The 17532-nt window shown below is 37.7% G+C and overlaps 4 protein-coding genes across 8 annotated transcripts in view; 2 read left to right on the top strand and 2 right to left on the bottom strand.

Moving 5' to 3' along the window:
- Positions 1-857: 857 nt before the first annotated feature.
- Positions 858-1839, top strand: LOC118272522 (uncharacterized). Of its 2 annotated transcripts, none has more exons than XM_050693356.1 (2): positions 858-912; positions 1095-1839. In XM_050693356.1, exons 1-2 carry the CDS (start codon positions 887-889, stop codon positions 1750-1752), a joined length of 684 nt encoding a protein of 227 aa, XP_050549313.1. In that variant the 5' UTR covers positions 858-886; the 3' UTR covers positions 1753-1839. The 2 variants fall into 2 exon arrangements, with proteins under 2 accessions (XP_050549313.1, XP_035444981.2); XM_035589088.2 differs by having other exon boundaries at positions 859-984.
- A 494-nt stretch (positions 1840-2333) lies between these two features.
- LOC118272523 (N-alpha-acetyltransferase 10) lies at positions 2334-5103 on the bottom strand. Of its 4 annotated transcripts, none has more exons than XM_035589092.2 (5): positions 4984-5103; positions 3435-3578; positions 3125-3292; positions 2739-2887; positions 2334-2606 (listed from the first exon to the last, which is right to left on the bottom strand). In XM_035589092.2, the coding sequence occupies exons 3-5, from the start codon at positions 3282-3284 to the stop codon at positions 2373-2375; spliced, it is 543 nt and encodes a 180-aa protein (XP_035444985.1). In that variant the 5' UTR covers positions 3285-3292; positions 3435-3578; positions 4984-5103; the 3' UTR covers positions 2334-2372. The 4 variants fall into 4 exon arrangements, with proteins under 4 accessions (XP_035444985.1, XP_035444987.1, XP_035444984.1 ...); XM_035589094.2 differs by lacking the exon at positions 4984-5103 and adding an exon at positions 4052-4177; XM_035589091.2 differs by lacking the exon at positions 4984-5103 and adding an exon at positions 3828-3989.
- Positions 4256-7585, top strand: LOC118272521 (uncharacterized). Its single transcript, XM_035589087.2, has 9 exons — positions 4256-4434; positions 4522-4892; positions 5142-5225; positions 5521-5536; positions 5803-5941; positions 6240-6398; positions 6606-6774; positions 7025-7104; positions 7181-7585. Exons 1-9 carry the CDS (start codon positions 4391-4393, stop codon positions 7385-7387), a joined length of 1269 nt encoding a protein of 422 aa, XP_035444980.2. The 5' UTR covers positions 4256-4390; the 3' UTR covers positions 7388-7585.
- Positions 7586-7918: 333 nt separating this feature from the next.
- The window catches only part of LOC118272347 (breast cancer anti-estrogen resistance protein 1), a 52080-nt gene continuing 42466 nt past the window's right edge, over positions 7919-17532 (bottom strand). Inside the window, 9 exon segments of the mRNA XM_035588755.2 lie at positions 7919-9431; positions 9434-9668; positions 9782-10005; positions 10199-10373; positions 10509-10749; positions 10874-11060; positions 11208-11510; positions 11628-11768; positions 12899-13039. Of these exon segments, the coding sequence (XP_035444648.2) occupies positions 9336-9431; positions 9434-9668; positions 9782-10005; positions 10199-10373; positions 10509-10749; positions 10874-11060; positions 11208-11510; positions 11628-11768; positions 12899-13039 (1743 nt within the window). The 3' untranslated portion in view covers positions 7919-9335.

Raw genomic sequence — 17532 nt, forward strand, 5'->3', positions numbered from 1 at the left:
TGGCGTGGTGGCTGGGCAACTGGCTGCCGTGCAACGTCTAGCGCGTTCGATTTCCGCACGGAGCAACTATTTGTGTGATCCACAAATTTTTGTTTCGAGTTTGGGTGTCACGTGAACTTGTATGTTTATAAACGCACCCACGATACAGAAGAAAATCATATTTTTAAAAACGTTTAAAAAATCCAACAGTGCAGTCTAATAGAATTTACTTACATGAACAACGTATAAAAGTTCCTAATGCTGGACCAATCTCAATCGGAAAAGGAATGAGCATTAATCACGTTTGCTAGGCCGCCAGCAGCACCCAGCGGCATCATTTTAATTTTTCGATTACCTATCTGTGATGCTCAACCTACTAAAATACCATACCATGCATTCGGTCGGATTACCTTTTGCTATAACTCCCCTTTCTTTGGAGAAGGTCTCCTGAAATTAGGAGTAGGTACTCTCTAACCATGTTTATAATATTGATGAATACAGATGAACATCAAATAGGAACACAATACTGAACTTAATGAGCAGTTTATACAAGTTTACGTTATCTATACGATTATAGTGCTTTTTTAATTATACTAAACGATAATTATTAAATAACGTAAGTCGTAACATAACGGGGATAGGTAGAGGAAGACATTTTTAAGCAGTTTTACTTAGAACCACCTATTAACCTATTAATACAATAAAAAAAATCTAATATTTTGGTGAATAGACCATTCATTTAAATCAATAGAATAGACTAATACACATTCAGCTATTATTTTTTTAATTTCCTTTCCTTTCTCAAAAGACTTGGTTTCATATTTTTATTTTGTTCTACAATGTGACATCCTTCAAATTTTTAAAATTGTCATTTGATTGTCAAAATTGTCAACAAGGCTAGGAATGGATGGATTATTTACGTATTTGCTATTTGTAATGAACTAATTTATTATCTTAGACATATAAACTGAAAGCATTTAATAATTATCGACCGCAGTGACAATTGTACGTTCAGTATTATATTTTGTATTGTCTGTCGACAATATTTATTTACAAATTAATTTCATTTAACAATTTTTTGTGCAATTTAGGAATAAATCTTTACTTGTTTACAGTGTGAAAATAAATAAGAAGATGACGTCTTTCCACGACAGGCAGAAAAGCCTGTTCAACACTTTGAAAGAAGCTGAAGACCAATACAGTTTTTCTAAAACAAACAAAGCTACACACCAAGATTATGGTACTATTGACAAATACACTTACAAGAAGTTGAAACATGAAATGAAACCGTTTAGAGGCAGGGAAAGTATATACAAAAAGCCTCAAGCAAATATTCGTGAATGTCTTAGAGCTAAAACTATTCCTGACCACATTAAAAACCCACAGAAGTATAAATATTACTCCTTGGCCGATGTCACTCCAGAACAAATGTCAGACTCCACAAACACTGCAACAGCGCTAGCGCTAATACGGGAGTTGGAAGAAAAAGAGGCGGCAACACAAAAACCAATGGAAACTGACACAGATGATGGTGTTTTCAAAAAACCAACATTCTGCATTTCATCTTCTATGAAAAAATCACCTAAACCTGAACAACAAGAAAAACCAGTATTCAAGAGCAATAAGGTTGTAATGCCCGAGTATGTGGTAGGAGTCACAAAGAAAAAAGAAAAGAAAGTAAATCTACTGAAAAAGGAAAAGTCTAATAATGCTGCGAGTTCAGGCACTAAAGTGGAATTAAAATTGGATCATCTTTTTGAAGATGATGAATGATTTATCGGCTTAATATTTTAGTAATAACTATGGACTAAATTAAGTACTTATATTATTATAGTAATAAAGATTTTTTCATGACTATGACTTCCTTTTGTCGAAATTATTGCAGATGAAATTCAATTCCATTGAATACATCACCACCTTGGTCTACCTATCTTAGGCTGATTCGAAATCAGTGAATATTTCTCCACCAAATAATATTATAAAACAAGCCTTTCAACTATTTATGAAACTTTTTAGTTTTGATTTGCTTTTACATAAAATACAACATGCAATATGACCAAAGATATTGTTTTTTCGAATAATAATATTAGCGTGAATTATTTTTAAATATTTGTCTGGTCACAGGCACAAAATGTGTGTATTGGTTTTATGACATATCCTTAAACAACTGCTATGCAATGTATCTAACGGCATAAAGAATATTATGCTGTGTGATTTATTGATATTTGTAGACATTGTTGTTATGGATGTTTGGAAATGCACACACATTACAACAGAGATTACAAGTGTGTAATTATTTGGATAGACACACAACATTCAGAATAACACAGGCAAGATAAATAAAATTGTCCATGTAAAATTAGAGTTAAATGCTTTATTTACATATATGATAATCAGCACTGTGATATAATTGCAGATTCCGATTTAATTTCCAAATTTTCTGTCGGTTGAGGCTCTGTCTTGCTTTCTGCAGCAAAAGCGCTAAGGTCACGCATCATGGAGTAGGCATCTTCACCATCAGCATAATATTTAGGCTCAATCTCAAGTATCTTGAAACCAAGACTGTTAGTGTACAAATTGAGCGCTGCTCTGTTGCTTTTCCTTACGTGTAGGGATACGTATTTAGCCTGAAATAACACAAAATTAACAGAACAATTGTTAATGAATTTTCATGACTATTTTGCATTTTGCAAGTGAAACTTAAGACATTAGGTTTCATAATATTTAATTAAGTTATTTATTTATGTATTGTAATATACCTTGAAACATTCCACCATAGCAAGTGAAGCCTGGTTCATAAGCTTCTGTGCGAGTCCAAGACGTCGGTGCGACCTCTTCACAGCGAGGGAAGTAATGTGACCATGGCGGTTGTCCTCACCATCTTCTTCCATTTTGGCTAATACATAGCCTGAAAATCAAAAATAGGATATGTATAAACAAAACATTTAAGTTTATTCCAGTAAAAGTGTGTGACTATTATTTACATAATATCAATTTTTTGTTAAATGTAAAATATGATGATAAGACAGATTAATATTTAAAACATACAGCACCCATGATAGCCCCACATTTGTTTCACAGCTACAATATTTAAATCAGTATACATAAAAACACCACTTTACAATTTAAATTGTCTAGCACCTACCAACAATATGTCCCTTCTCGTCCTCAGCAACATAACTGAGTTGTGGCCATGACAAGCCGTGGTAGAAGTAGTACTTCATCTGATAGTTTTCAGGCAGGCACAGCAGGTTGCAGTGCTGCATGTTCATCAGGTCACTAGGCCTCGCACACCGAATATTCATTTTGTTATCTGTGAAAACAAGTAATAATTCACTTAAAATGTTATTTGTTTAGGACAATCACTTACGTCAGAATCAGGTTATATGTATACTACGCATATCAATATTTTTAATGAACATGGAATAAACAACAACACAATAAATGATATTTACATTTTTTTTATTATTCCTTTCGAGTTTTCTTTGATTTAGTTGGCTGCCTGACCTCAGATGCTGGTGGGCTATCTGACATGCCACCTAGCAGCTCACGCACAAATCGGAACTTCGATAAACAACACTTCCACACAATGTACCAGCCTGGAACAAAGAACAATAACAATGTCATTAATGACAACACTCATTAAATCCACCATTATCGTATTCTTACGATAATTAGTTAGTAACATATTGAAATCACAAGCATATTGGGCTACTTACAAAATAACACAAAGACAAAAACTAAAAATACGCTACATACGAAGGTTATAAGAGCTAATATCACTTCCTTCATATCTCACTAAACATAGGTTAATAGTAATGAACACGAGGTTAATACATCCACTTTACCAGAACAATCACTATCTCTTTATTTAAATTATCAGTCGTAAGAAGCGTGTCAGATTTTTAACGTGAGCTGTTTACTGCTCGTGATTTTCATAGCGCCATTTTGGTTCCATAAAGCGCAGTTATAAAATTGTTCTTTGTATAATATTCTACCAGAAAAACAAATAACGGTATAAAAGGCCCATAGATTAAGTGCAATAATGGTAACAAAAAAATATTTTACGTACTTTTAATTGTTAATTTTCGTCAAAACAATGTTTTTCTTGCGACATAACCTCAAAAATATGACATTAATATATTCGTCTGGAAAGAAGTTTTTGCTTCCACCGCTACCATAGTGTATATCTATCTATTGATCATTGAGAGATTATCATGAGATAAAAAGCCGATAGTTCAAATACTTATTGTTTATTCTACTCTACATTTAACTGTGGTCAATTGTCAAAAACATAAACATAATAAATATAATAATGTTTGACATTGTTTTTAATATAATGTAAATAATACATGAAATATAATGAGAAATTGAAAAAAGTGAATATTATTAATTAAGAAGTCTGTTAAAAATGGATGAGGAAAGACAAAATGAAGCTGCGGTTCGGGGGCTCCAGTGAGTAAATCATAAAAGGAGGTAAAATTCTTTTTATTTATATATTCTACCCACTCAATAAGTAACCACGATTATTAAATGTTACAGCCGGCACAGGAGTCCTACATTTAGCAAGGAAGAAGTGAAGGCGTTGTTTAATATAGCCGACAAATATAAGACTATAATTTTTAACAAATCAACAACTGCTGTTGCTTGCCGTGCGAGAGAGGTGGCTTGGATGAAAATAGCTAAGGAATTTAATAGGCAATCGATCTGTCACAAAAGGACGGCCGACTGTTTGAGGATAAAATGGGATAATATGAAGAAGAGGGCAAGGATGGCAATGTCGAAGAATTTAATGGATTTGGGACAAAATGAGTTTGATGAGATGACCAGTCAGATGGTAGCTATGATGTGCGAGGTGGAGAACAACGCAGGCAATGTGGAAGACCCTGTGGAGTCTAGCGAAGACTTGAATGGTAAGTCATTCTTAGAAACTGTGTAAATTATAATTTATTTGAATTTTTCTTAACATAATATCTAGTTATTTGTACTAAACAAACTGGGTACCTTATTTTATTTGATTAAGCTGCAAATTAGCTGTTTCTAACGTTATTAAACATAGCACTCACTTGCATAGACCCACCAACTATTAAAGTGCAGATACTTACTACCTTACTTTATTTTTTTATCTAACTACCTTCAATTTACAATTATTTTTATTCTAGTTTCAGAAAATGAAAATCCGAAAGAATCAAATGATGGGCTCTGGGATGACAATGAAGACAAGGATTCTAATGATTCTTCTATTGGTTTGTAATTTATTTATATTTTTCTTAGTAGACTAGATATTATTGCATATGAAGTCCTGGGTTTAATTTTTATTGGACATAATAAATTAAATAGGTGTAAAAAGTTTTTTACTGACTTATATGTGTTTTTTAAGATTATTTACCACCAACCCATATTGAACAAGTTTAGTGTGGTGCTTCTTTATGAGAAGAGGTTTTGGTTAGCAGTGGCCACTTACAGGCTGTTCATGTGATGTGATTAAAATGAAAAGCTAGTTTTACGCCAAGTTAACTTAAGAATGTTTTCTGTTTACAGATGGTGGCAATGAAAGGTAAATATGGCTATTGACTTCATTTAAAACATTAATTTTATATACTACTTTCTTTAGTATAGAAAAAAATTAAGAAGTGTCAATATTTTATTAAATATTATTATATCAAGGTGAAGATATTTTTTTATCTACCTAATAATGCATTTTTTTTCTTAAGTCAATTTTAAGCTTGACAACTTACATAACTGTTTGACAAGGGAACTCTATTTTTTACAAAATTACTTATGAAAATAAAATGTTTAAAAACTCTATTTTTTACATTACAGGTTTGTAAGCAGGTCTATAAACTTCTCGCCGGATGAATGCAACTTGTTACTGCAATGTGTGAGGCAGGAGAAGAACATTGTACTGTCAAAGTCAAACACAGCAGGCTTTAATAAAATGAGGAATCGGGCTTGGGAACGGGTATGTGCACAATTTTGTTTCTACGCTTCATTGAACTATTCCAAGAAGTTTTTTGTTTGCAACTACTCGAAGAATCTATTGCGAGTTTGAATAATTGTGTTTATTATGGATAGTCCATTTATCGAAGAGGGCTATAGGCTATAAAACATCTTACTAGATTCAATGGGGGCTGAATAACGGGTGAAACGTCACGAGAGTAGCTAATGTTAAATATGTATTTCTAAATAAAGTTTAAGGGTACTGTCACTCTAATCTCTCTCTCTCTATTTAAATGTAATTGTAGCTTTTTCTGTTTCAGATATCAAGTTCATACAATAAACTGAGTCCGCAAAAACGTACCACGAAGGTGCTCCGAACCAAGTTTTTGAACATGCGGAAAATGGTAAAAAGTAATAATATCAAAAACTATTTCAAGGAATTTGCGAAGAAAAGACAGAATTTTGAAGAATCTAGTAGTGTAAGTATTTATTTAACTTTGTTCTTTTACAACATCGCTAAATTCTAAATCTTAATTTAAATAAAATATAATAGGTGCACTTACTGCCAATCCAATCCACGAACGATTCTTTTGAATGCACGCATGCGCAAATTAGTCGAGTTATCTAGACAAGTAAATACGTGAGCACAACGTACAACATAATAAATAATTAATATAAAATTACAGAAAATAAAGTCGGAGCCAATATTTGAGTGTCAGAGCAGCCCGGAGGCTGTGAACGACAGTGACCTGGATGACCAGATAGAAGCGGACAATAAGTCCACCACCAGTGATGCTGATATCAACACCACTATGGATCCACTCAGCACTGTATTAAATACCGACTTAGGTTTAAGTAAGTAGTCTTTATTTAGTATGTTATGTTATAGTAAATGACAATATTTTACTTCACAGTTGACGTGTAGCGGATTCGATTCCCGCACGGAGCAAATCTTTGTCTTATCCAGAAGTTATTGTTTCAGTTCTGGGTTTCATGACTATATGAAATACGAACGCTGATATCCTACCATCAGATGACCATTTTGAATTTCTTGATCTTTGCTTAAAAATCGTCAGCTAATAATTTTTGTTTCTTTATTTTACAGGTTCCATTAGTCAATTTGAAAATAAGGAAGTAGTGAAATTAAAATTAGAATTATTGAATTACAAACTAGAAACTGCCAAGGTAAGCTGATTAACTAACAAAATTCACCTTTATTTTAAATAGTATAAAGCATATAATTCTACTATATTTTTTACAGTTAAAGAGAAAAAGATTAGAGGATTTAATCCAAGCGGATGCGGCTGAACGCGAGTCGAAAGCTAAAGAGAGTGCTTTGAGGTTGAGGGCAGCAAGGCTAGAAGCTGTTGCAGCAGAAATGAAATTCCCTCCTTCTCATCCCGCTCTCTCGTATACAGCCGAAGAAACAAGGGCACAACACTACCTACACCAGTACCACACTAGTTGAAAGTGTTGCCAGTGATAAATATTGTTAAAAACGCAAATATGATCCATCTAACCTGGACTAACAGTGATATTTAAGTGAATATTATGTTGAACTGAAATAATAATTAATAGAAAAATATATTTATAAATATTATTCTCAAAAGCCATGAGGTTAGTTTAATAAGACAATATTGAATTGAATAAACGATTTTATAATATTTTTCGACTGTTTCATTAACCTAAGTGTTCCATAATGTGACATAAATATGATATAGATAAGTTTATCGGTTTCAGTAATTTCTATTCAATTTTCAGTCTTACAAATCTTATTTCTGAGAATAACTATTATACATATTTTATTCCATGTAGAGTCGCCCATTTCGTCATATCATAAATGGTCAAAAAAGTAAAATATATTTACTCTTCCAATTTACACTTTTTTCGTTTCGTAAATCTCATTTAATTTTCTTCTTTATTTAATCTTTTCATTAAATGAAGTATAGTTTGAAATTAGTTACTTAAAATTAAAGGGTAATAAAATAACACAAAGTCGTAGATACGAAAATTTTGTATATTTTACTTGATTGCGTTTTACAAGATGATTAAATTATAATTCAATATTAAAATTATTAATATGCATTTGTACAATTTCATCTATACCTAACTAAACTACAACGTCTAAAATATATTACACATCGCTAATATACAACATGCTTTTTACATTGATATATCCCTACGTCTATCTACTAGTGTCATATGTATACAGTACAAAACGTAGGTACGTACATACAGTAACGCTATTGCGGTAAGTAGGTAAGTAATGACAAGCCACAAGTATATAAAGGTGAGCTTTAACATAATTTATTATAATTGAGCTGTCGAGTCAGTCTGGCGGCTAGCGAACATATTCCCTTTAGACCTGACCTCCGCACGAAGTTACACACAATCATACTATGTTAACTTTGAGCCATTTACAAGGAACATTCAAACAATTGTTTAGTTGTAAATAGTAAAAGAATATTGTCACTGTTAAATTCATTGGTGCGACGTATCCGACCCTCACTGTTACGGCTATCGTCGCACGAGATAGGCAAAAGGCATCCACAGTTCTACATTTCTGGCCCAATTTAATTATCTCAATAGGTGTTGTCAACATGATCACAAATTGTAGCACATCCATTTGTTACTTTACGCGCTCAACTGTGCTCGCATTAATTACATCGTGAATCAGCAAGAAAGCGATGAGACATCGCAACAGCGTTTCATTTAGCACAAGCGTATGAACACATACGATTATTATTCACTTGCATTTGGGTGCATCATCATTCTTGAGTTTTTAAGTAATACACTTGTAACTCGTTTAAATTAAAACGTCTCGATTAATTTCGGCAGTCAATGCCTCACTTTACAATTTCACTAACTCGTTCTACGAATATGGTTCTGTTGCAAAATTGTATAAAACTGGACGGACAACTCAACTCACTACGGCAATATGAGCATCCAGCAACTTTAACTCGCCGTGCTAGTCCTCGGCGAAACGCTTCACAAACAAAAAGTCCTAGTAGCAGCCTTCGATTTATCATAAACGTATAAATACTAACATTTAAATAGGATTTACTGCATTTTTCTCGTCAACATTCCGGCAGTCTAGGGCGACAGGCTTCAGGCCCGTCTCTGCTTCTTTGGTAATGCTACTCATAGGGGGTGCCACGACGACGTCCACTCCACCCGAACTGCTTCACGGCTAAGCGGACGCCAGGCCTAGCGTATCTAATAGAAACGCCCCGCAGGCGAGGTAAGAACAGAACCACGACCAGCGCAAGGTCTTCAGTCTCATCACCTCCCCGGGGGCGCGAGGATCGGGACTGACGGATAGCTTCCAGCCCGAAATGGTCCTCCTGCTTACCCATGATTACAGGTAAGATTATTCGGCGTCGAGCCACACATGCTGAGGTCACACCTCCGAGGGTTTATATCTGCAGCGTGGGCGGCGAGGCTAGCGGCGTCAGGGGCGTCAGCGGCGTGTGGGGCGCGGAGGGGGGCACGGGCGTGGCGGGCGAGTGCGGGGGCGCGGGCGAGTGCGGCGGGGGCGCGGGGGGTCGGCGGCGCGCACCAGCACACGGCGCAGCTCGGCCGCGCGCGCCGCCAGCGCCCGCGCCGCGTCCGCCATGTCGCCCACTGCGCCCGCGCACGGGAACTGCTGCGCGGCCGCCTTGGTCTTGGCTACCGTCGCTGCCAGCGCATCCGACAGTGCGTCCGAACATCTCAGTGCTTGGGTCTTTAGTCCAGCGTGGCGGGCACTCCTATAAACGAACAAAATATTAGTTATAGCGATATGAAACAGGATTTATATCAAATCGAACGTGGAAAATCTCCTTTGGAAGTTTAAATATCCAAAGCGAAATTAATTCTGTACCTGTGTACTGTGTCGCCGACGTGCACGATCCGATGCGCACTGAGCACGACGAACTTGCCGTGTGCCAGGAAGACGTCGGGCGGCTGGCCCATCTCTATGGTGCGGAGGAAGGCCTCCACGGCGGTGGCGAGGTGCGCGCCGTACGTGGCGGCCTGCGCCGCGTAGAAGGCGGCCAACTGGCGGTCGTCCGCGGGCAGTCTGGTCGCGGCTGCCACTGCGCTTACCTAGAAGAAATAATTTATTGTTAAAAACTTTATCAAAAGCATAATCCTGTTCATTTTGCTTTGTGCTGTATCTTACAGGGTCTTCAAGTGTACAAGGGATCGGTAGTACTATGACCAAAAATAGGAAAAAAGTAGCAGTAATAATTGAGTAAGAACAGATTTCTGCAATATTCAAAGTATATAGGATGCTCACCTCGCCCGCATGGTCAGCGTCCCGAACGAGCGCGTCGAAGGAAGCCCTAAGTTTGTCCGGCAGCGCAGCCCTGATCTCTGCGTTACGCCGGCCGACCGCCGAGCGGGACTCCAGTCTTACGTAGTCATACTCCTCCGTCCACTCGTGTTCTGGTACTGGCACAGCTGGCGACCGCCTGCAAGTAATTACACATGTTAGTAAGGGTTGTTAAACTTGAACCAGATTTCTAACTGCCACTACTCCATTCGTGGACAGAAGAACCATTAATTTTGGAAAGAGTGTTTAAAATTTACGTTTCTTAATGACTTACCTAAACAACAGCGATGCATTGCCATTGATAAAGGAAGCTGCTCTTCTCACATCCTCGGTAAGAGACCGCGCACATGACACCAGCTGATCCAGTGCGTCTTCAGTCCCATCCGTGGGCTCTCTGTCTCTCTCCAGTCTCTCCGGCGCCCAGTCTCCTGCGTCCAGCGCGCTCGTCGCCTCGTGCGTTATGCGCTCTGCGTCCTTCAACGCTTTTACTAAAGGACGTAGCTTTACTGCGATACCTGGATTGATGTGATTGTGGTTAGTTACAAAAACTTGTCGTAAAAGAACTTTGAAATTAATTGTTCCAAAGTATTTAGGTCTGAAATGCTGATAGATAACAATGGAGTATAAGGCAATAGTTACCTTTATCTTGTGCATCGTGTGCATTGGCGAGCGTGGCGTCTGCGAAGACGGCGAGGTCGTGCAGCGCGGCCCGCAGGCGCGCGCCGGCCACGCGCACGTCCAGCACGCGCGCACGCAGCGCGCCGCGCCGCCGCCAGCCCGGCGACACGTACGACAACAGACGGGACACTGCCGCTGACGCCTCCTCCTACATCACACCACAAGAAAATCGTGTTAAACTTTATTAGAACCCAATCACCTGTTTTGAAAGAGACAGAAGATTTTTCTAAAGAACAGACCGCCTCGCGGCGTGTTTTTTACGTCCCAATCTTTTCAAAATGATTCTTAGACCAACCTGTAGTCTATCGAGAGCTTCAAGTGCAGCGTCACAGGGCAAGGGCAGTGCTCGTGACCGAGGAACATCGTAAGTGCTGGAGGCTGAAGCGGCGGAATGTACAGAGCTCCCCGAGTTTGCTGAGGCACTGGAGGTGGCCGAGGCCAGGGAGCCGGTGCCGCTACACGCGGAGTCTGCACTGGCTGGCCGGGGGGCGCGCGGCGCGTCGTACCAGTCCACCAGGGGTCTGGGCGAGTCGTACATGCCGATGCGCTGAACTGGCATTGGTGCACGAGGAACGTCATAGTGAGAGCACTCTTCGATCTGTTGGTTGAAAGAAGTCTGGTTAAAAAAATTGCATATCTTGATATTATTCTACTATTGCCAGTTTAGAACTTATATAGCTAAAAGAAACTTTAAGGTGATGTCCTTAGAACTCACTTTTGTAAATGCAGGTGACTGCTGTGTAGGCATGGGCTGGTGAGCTACGGGTGCCGGCGCCCGCGCCCGCCGCCGCTGCATCGCGCCACTCGCGTCGAATACTCCTGCTACTATCCTTAGTCTGTTGCCGGGACATATTCCCTGGAAATAACAGAAGAATCAATTAATATTTATGCAAGAGTACTATTACAGCTTGTTCACTTTAATAGGGTATTTACTGCAACTTGTGATGAATGAAGTGCAATAAAAACCTAGTAAACAAGATGACATAAACTGAGTGGCGTACGTGATGTTTACAATCGTCGGGAGATGAAGACCTACACGCATGGGACTAGGAAGTTCAATGTTCCAGGAATATGACGTCACTTTACCGCAAGTTGTCTTCGAAAACAATATTATTGTAGCCAACTTTGACCGTGACGCCGAGGTAGGCAACTGGCGACTTGAGATGCGTCACCAAAAGATAAAGTTCATTGAGGATAATGTGCAATTTGTAGTATTTATGATGTCTTTATTTTATGAATGGAACTTATGATTATGACAAATGAGTCAATAGTATTTCATATCTACACACACATGCACAATAGTGAAATCTACCTGGTCCTATAATTTTGTGAAGGAAAATTCCATTCAAGAGATGGATAGTCATCTAAAAGATTGAAGTAATAAGTAAGATATCTCGAGTTGGGTATTTCAAGGGTCATTTCAATTCTAATAAAACTTTAGAACCTAGGACGAGTGATCACTTTGACGATAAACGGGAAAGTTTTGGACAACAATTCAACTTTAGGGTCGAGGGCACATCTTGAAATATTCTCAGAAGACAAATAGAAACAGTTGATAGATGACAAGTCACGAGAAGTGGAGGGACACTGGAATTTAATGTGCCTTTAATGTTTCGGCATTTTTTCCACAGGCTGCTTAGCAGGATAATCAATTTTGATATAACTATGGTTTCAAAGCACCACGTTTTTCGTGTGGACCGAATATCTCTGTTGTATAAGAATGGGTGTCCCAAATTTTAAAATGGGACTTAGACGGTAATTACAAAAGTAGTGGTGAACATTGATATTTTTTTTTTTATTCTTATGAATTTTTAGGGACTTTTATAACGCACAGCGTATGTCAGTCCCATCGTACACTAATACAGTGTATTTATACATCAAACCAACGGAATCAATTGATCAAGGCCATGAAGCTGAACAACTTTCTTGCATCATCACTACCTGGCTATTGATAATTATTCTTGACTAGAGCAGTTTAGCAGTTACCTGTCTCCCTCTAAGCGAGCACAGCCACCAGCCCTCGCTGCCTCCAGTATTCTGCTCCAGCACGGTGAGCAGGTCGCCGCGGCGGAAGGCCAGCTCGTCCGGCGACTCCGCTATGTTGTCGTACAACGCTCGCGCCATACACTGCAACAAACACTTTCATAAGAAAACTGACACAAACCAGAATTCATTTTTTTACAACTTAATTCATCAACTGTTCCACTGCTGGACTAAGGTCTCTAATGAGGAGGCATTGATCTATATGCTTAATTGCTTCTGCAACAATGCAGTTTAGCAATTTCTGGGATTACGATACAAATGTACTCTTTGGGTAGAACGATAGATAGAAGATTATAATATAAATATATCCCTATGTCATTTGAGTATTAAATACGAAGTTTAACAGTCTTTCTCTTTAAACAAAATGCGTGATCAAACATGCAAAAATAGAGCGAAGCAAATCGCAGCATCTTGACTTGTAACCACCACACGCCATTTGCGGTAAGCTAAGAAATATTACAAGTTTAAGGGCAAAAAATAAGCTTAATATCCTCAAGTTTTCCCATTTCCCGAGTAATCCTTACAAATTATAACTTCCAAGTTTATGTTTATGAAGTCTCTCTGAATAAACATTTTCCCTCATCCTGTTGTGCAGTTAAGATTAAAAGGATTTATTTGTACTTCACCAACTTTTGTTTACCTCTTGAATATACGTTCGCGAGTAAGAATACGCGCAGTAACATAAACAATATACGGTAAATTAGTCATTAATAAAAAAGTATTATTAATTATTTCTGGAATTATGGAAAATGTTCGGTTGCGTCCTACAAAAAGGGTTATTTTTATGCCATTTACGCAGCTTTTTCTTCGGAATAATTGCTTTAGTAATGAAGACCCTTTTAGTTGTAAGTTGTGACTAACGTTTAACATTTACTACTTCAACAATTGAACATTGAATCATCCCTTTCAAAGGTTACAAACGACATTTAAAATTCTTTAAAAATAAAAAGAGATATTTTGGCGGACCTATAGAAAACCCCTAAGGCTACCCACTGACCAACTGGCTTTAACTATTTAAAACATGAATTACTTTTCGCTATTGTTCGATATTCAAACAAGTCAATCAATTACATATCGGCGAAACAGCAGCAGCGAGTCCCCATAATTTTCGCATTAGTATTGTGCTCCGCCCACGTTGTGTTTGGGCGCATATGTTGCGCCGGCGCAGCCGCAGCTGCAGCGGAACGGGCGCGTCCTAAATCAGCCGATAATGACGGATCGCATTGTGCAACGAGAGATTGTGGGCGACGTGCAACGCGCGACGCGTGTTGAGGCAGGCCATGTCCGCTTCCGATCTATGCAATCGTTTATGCAACCGATAAGGGTGACTGACAAAAGGTTGGCGAACTCGTGTGTTTTATTAATTAGGGACTGTTTTTATTCACCGTTTCAAGGTACATGTTTTACAAAAGAGTGTGAATGTATTATACATGGTAGCTTGATCCGTTACTTAATTATATTTTTAAAGTATATTCGCGACTATTTTGTATTTTCGGTAACGGCTGTTAAATTTCTAATTTAAAATCGATTATTCCTAAAACAAGGTAACTAGTTTAACAAAAAGTATTTTAAAAAAATATTATTTACCGGATTCATCCATATGGCAGTAATTTTCCTAACTTCAATGTATCTCCTGCACCGACACATGATTGCACAAAACACAACACTATCACAAACAAACTAACAAACAAAACTTCTACTCTCAGTAGTAAAGCACTTGTAATAAAACAACGTTGTAATTAAACCAGAGACACAAGTATTCACTGCGATGAGTCCCGACGTAATGATTGAAATAATAACCATTGGAAGCAAGTTAAATATAAATTATATTTAATATTGAATTTATTAGAAGTGGTTCGTGCGCGTGAGTCACTCGGCTACGTCATTGATGCGCGTGCGCATTGATGAATTTGTGAACCACAAAGCCGTAATTTTATTTAGGCAAGGAAATACTGTATCATTGTATTTAATCATAAATTTTTAAATAATCGATTGGATTGTACACTACCTAATTAGGAAAAATAGGTACAGTCATTTAATGGTTGGCGGTCACACGATAAGTATGACAGTGTGATATAACCATTTAATAATAATTTATTAGTCCAATCCATTTTAAGGCTATGGGTACATATCTACCTTAACTAATTAAGGTAATGCTAAAATGACTAAGTCATTTTAAGTCACAAATTGGGAAATTTTATAACAATACAAGGATAACTTAAGTTCGGCTTTTGTGGTAAATAAATACCACAATTCAATGACACAACACCGTTTATTACATATCTACTAAGGTGTTAAGTACCTAAGTATATTATAATTTAATTTATGAATCAGAACCTTAAAATATCTAGGTATCAAAAATCAGCCCTCCAACTACGGAGTAACACCGGAGCTGCGGACTAACTAGGGGTTTACTAGAAAAGTAGGAGTAGGAACGGAGTGGTTTTCAGTCAGTAAGACTCTGACACTCCCTCTCGCCTTGTCCAAGGCGAGAGAAGTCATTGAATGATCCCCCCCCCTTAAAAAAGCTACGGCGTTACAAGACTTACAAGCAAATAATGAAGTCTCCCTACATTACGCACACCCGCTATTTATGTCACATTGTTAACATCAGTCATTAAACGAGCGATAAAACTACTGGCTAGACATGTTACGATGCTAATAATACATTTAATTAACAATAACATAGTTTCAATGGCTCTGGTTGCGCTATAAAATATGTATAGCACATTCATTACGATTGCCTATCGTCGGCGACAGTTGTTCATGCTCAATTCTAAACGTCGTCGTCTTCTAAAAGAGAATATCCTATTTCATCATTATCAGCCTGTTCTCTTTCACTGCTGGACATAGGCCTCTCCAATGGCACGCCACTGAGCCCGATTTTCAGTTCTACGCATCCAACCACTGCCAGCCACCTTGCGGATATTGTCACTCCACCTAGCTGGAGGATGCCCTACACTACGCTTGCCTAGACGCGGTCTCCACTCTAGAACACGTTTACCCCAAGTCCCCAACGTTCATCGGTTCTTCGACAAATGTGATCCTATTTAGGTACCCCTTATTACATGGGACGTATATTTTTTTTTTTTTTTTTGAGGTTTCAAGATCTTCCAATGACTACTCCCGCTTTGGGTGAGGCGGGAGGGAGAGTCAGACTCTTACTGACTAAAAACCCTCGGTAACCTTTCACGTTGTCCGCAGCTTCGGATCGGGTGGGACTTTAACATAAATGTTGAAAAGTGAGTGTAGATTGTATAGCGACATTATGTGCCGTTAATGTGCCTCTGTCTCGGGGATTAAAAGGCTTGACGTTGCCTATTTAGGTATTCCACTGTCTGTAGCACGATGTTCGAAATCAATGACATTGACTAATTTACTGACACCATCAAACGCAATCCTAAATTTATTTTCAGTCTGACTTTTCCCTACAGATATATTTCATAGAATCGCAATCAATGGTTAGCTAATACAAATAAAATTTTAGAAAATAATTATAATGTATATTTGACGCGGAAAATCCACAATTTCTCGGGATTACCATTAGGTAACATTTAATGAAGTTATTATTTAATATAATTACAATAATAATTTTATTTATAATCCTACATGGTGGACTTAGCTCGTGTGCTGTTCCCTGACCTCCGCTATGTGTATATGCCTTCTGTATCCCTGACTCTCCTGGTAAATTTGTATTTTTATTTTATTTTAAACAAACCTTGTCCCGACAACAGAGTTAATTATGTTCCAATCTGATGAACTTTTTAAGAATTATGCGTAGCTTCACTTCAAAGTTCAAAGAGTTTATTCACAGAATAGTTTACTAAATTAGAAGATAATAATAATTGACATCTCAGTAAACAGATCAAATCTATCAAGCTCAAATAACTGCAAATTAAGTACTTCTCGTTATATATTGTGTCAACACCATCAAAGTCAGAATAGTGTCGAAACGTACATTGATAGAAATCAGCACTTTCTCCACACCTTTCTTTAATTACTGATTCCATTGATCCTTTAGATGACGGAGGCTGTGACCGGATGTACTTACGTGAATCATGACGCTGATTCGCGGAATTGTGGACGGTATTGTGCGCAGGCGCCTATCGTAGGCACAGTTTGAGCACGTAACGCGTATGCCGTGTCGTACCGAGGTCGATGAGGTCATTGGCTTGACCTTTTATTACTTATATGAATTCTATAATAATGGAGTATTCTCGAAATTGTTTATTTTCCTCAGTTCTGTCTAGTGTCTAGACAATAATTATGACTTTATTTTATTCTGCTTTTATAGAAATTTCATTGTTCCATCCATCGTTCTGATTAATAAATTTTATTTTATTTATGGAGTAAGTAATAAGTACCTGCGAGTTAATTATAAATTATGTAAATATAACAATATTAATTCTCGTTAGTAAGTATATACTGATTAATACCTAATTTCTCGTAATACGCATCATCAACAGGTAAGTAAGGCTCCAATTCAGATTACTAAAATGCACACAGGTCAGGGAAATCTGTTTATCCAAGAGGAAGGAAAATGTATCGATTATGTGTTATATGTTAATAATTTACTA

The sequence above is a fragment of the Spodoptera frugiperda genome, chromosome 4 (assembly GCF_023101765.2).
Source record: "Spodoptera frugiperda isolate SF20-4 chromosome 4, AGI-APGP_CSIRO_Sfru_2.0, whole genome shotgun sequence".
Lineage (NCBI taxonomy): Eukaryota > Metazoa > Arthropoda > Insecta > Lepidoptera > Noctuidae > Spodoptera > Spodoptera frugiperda.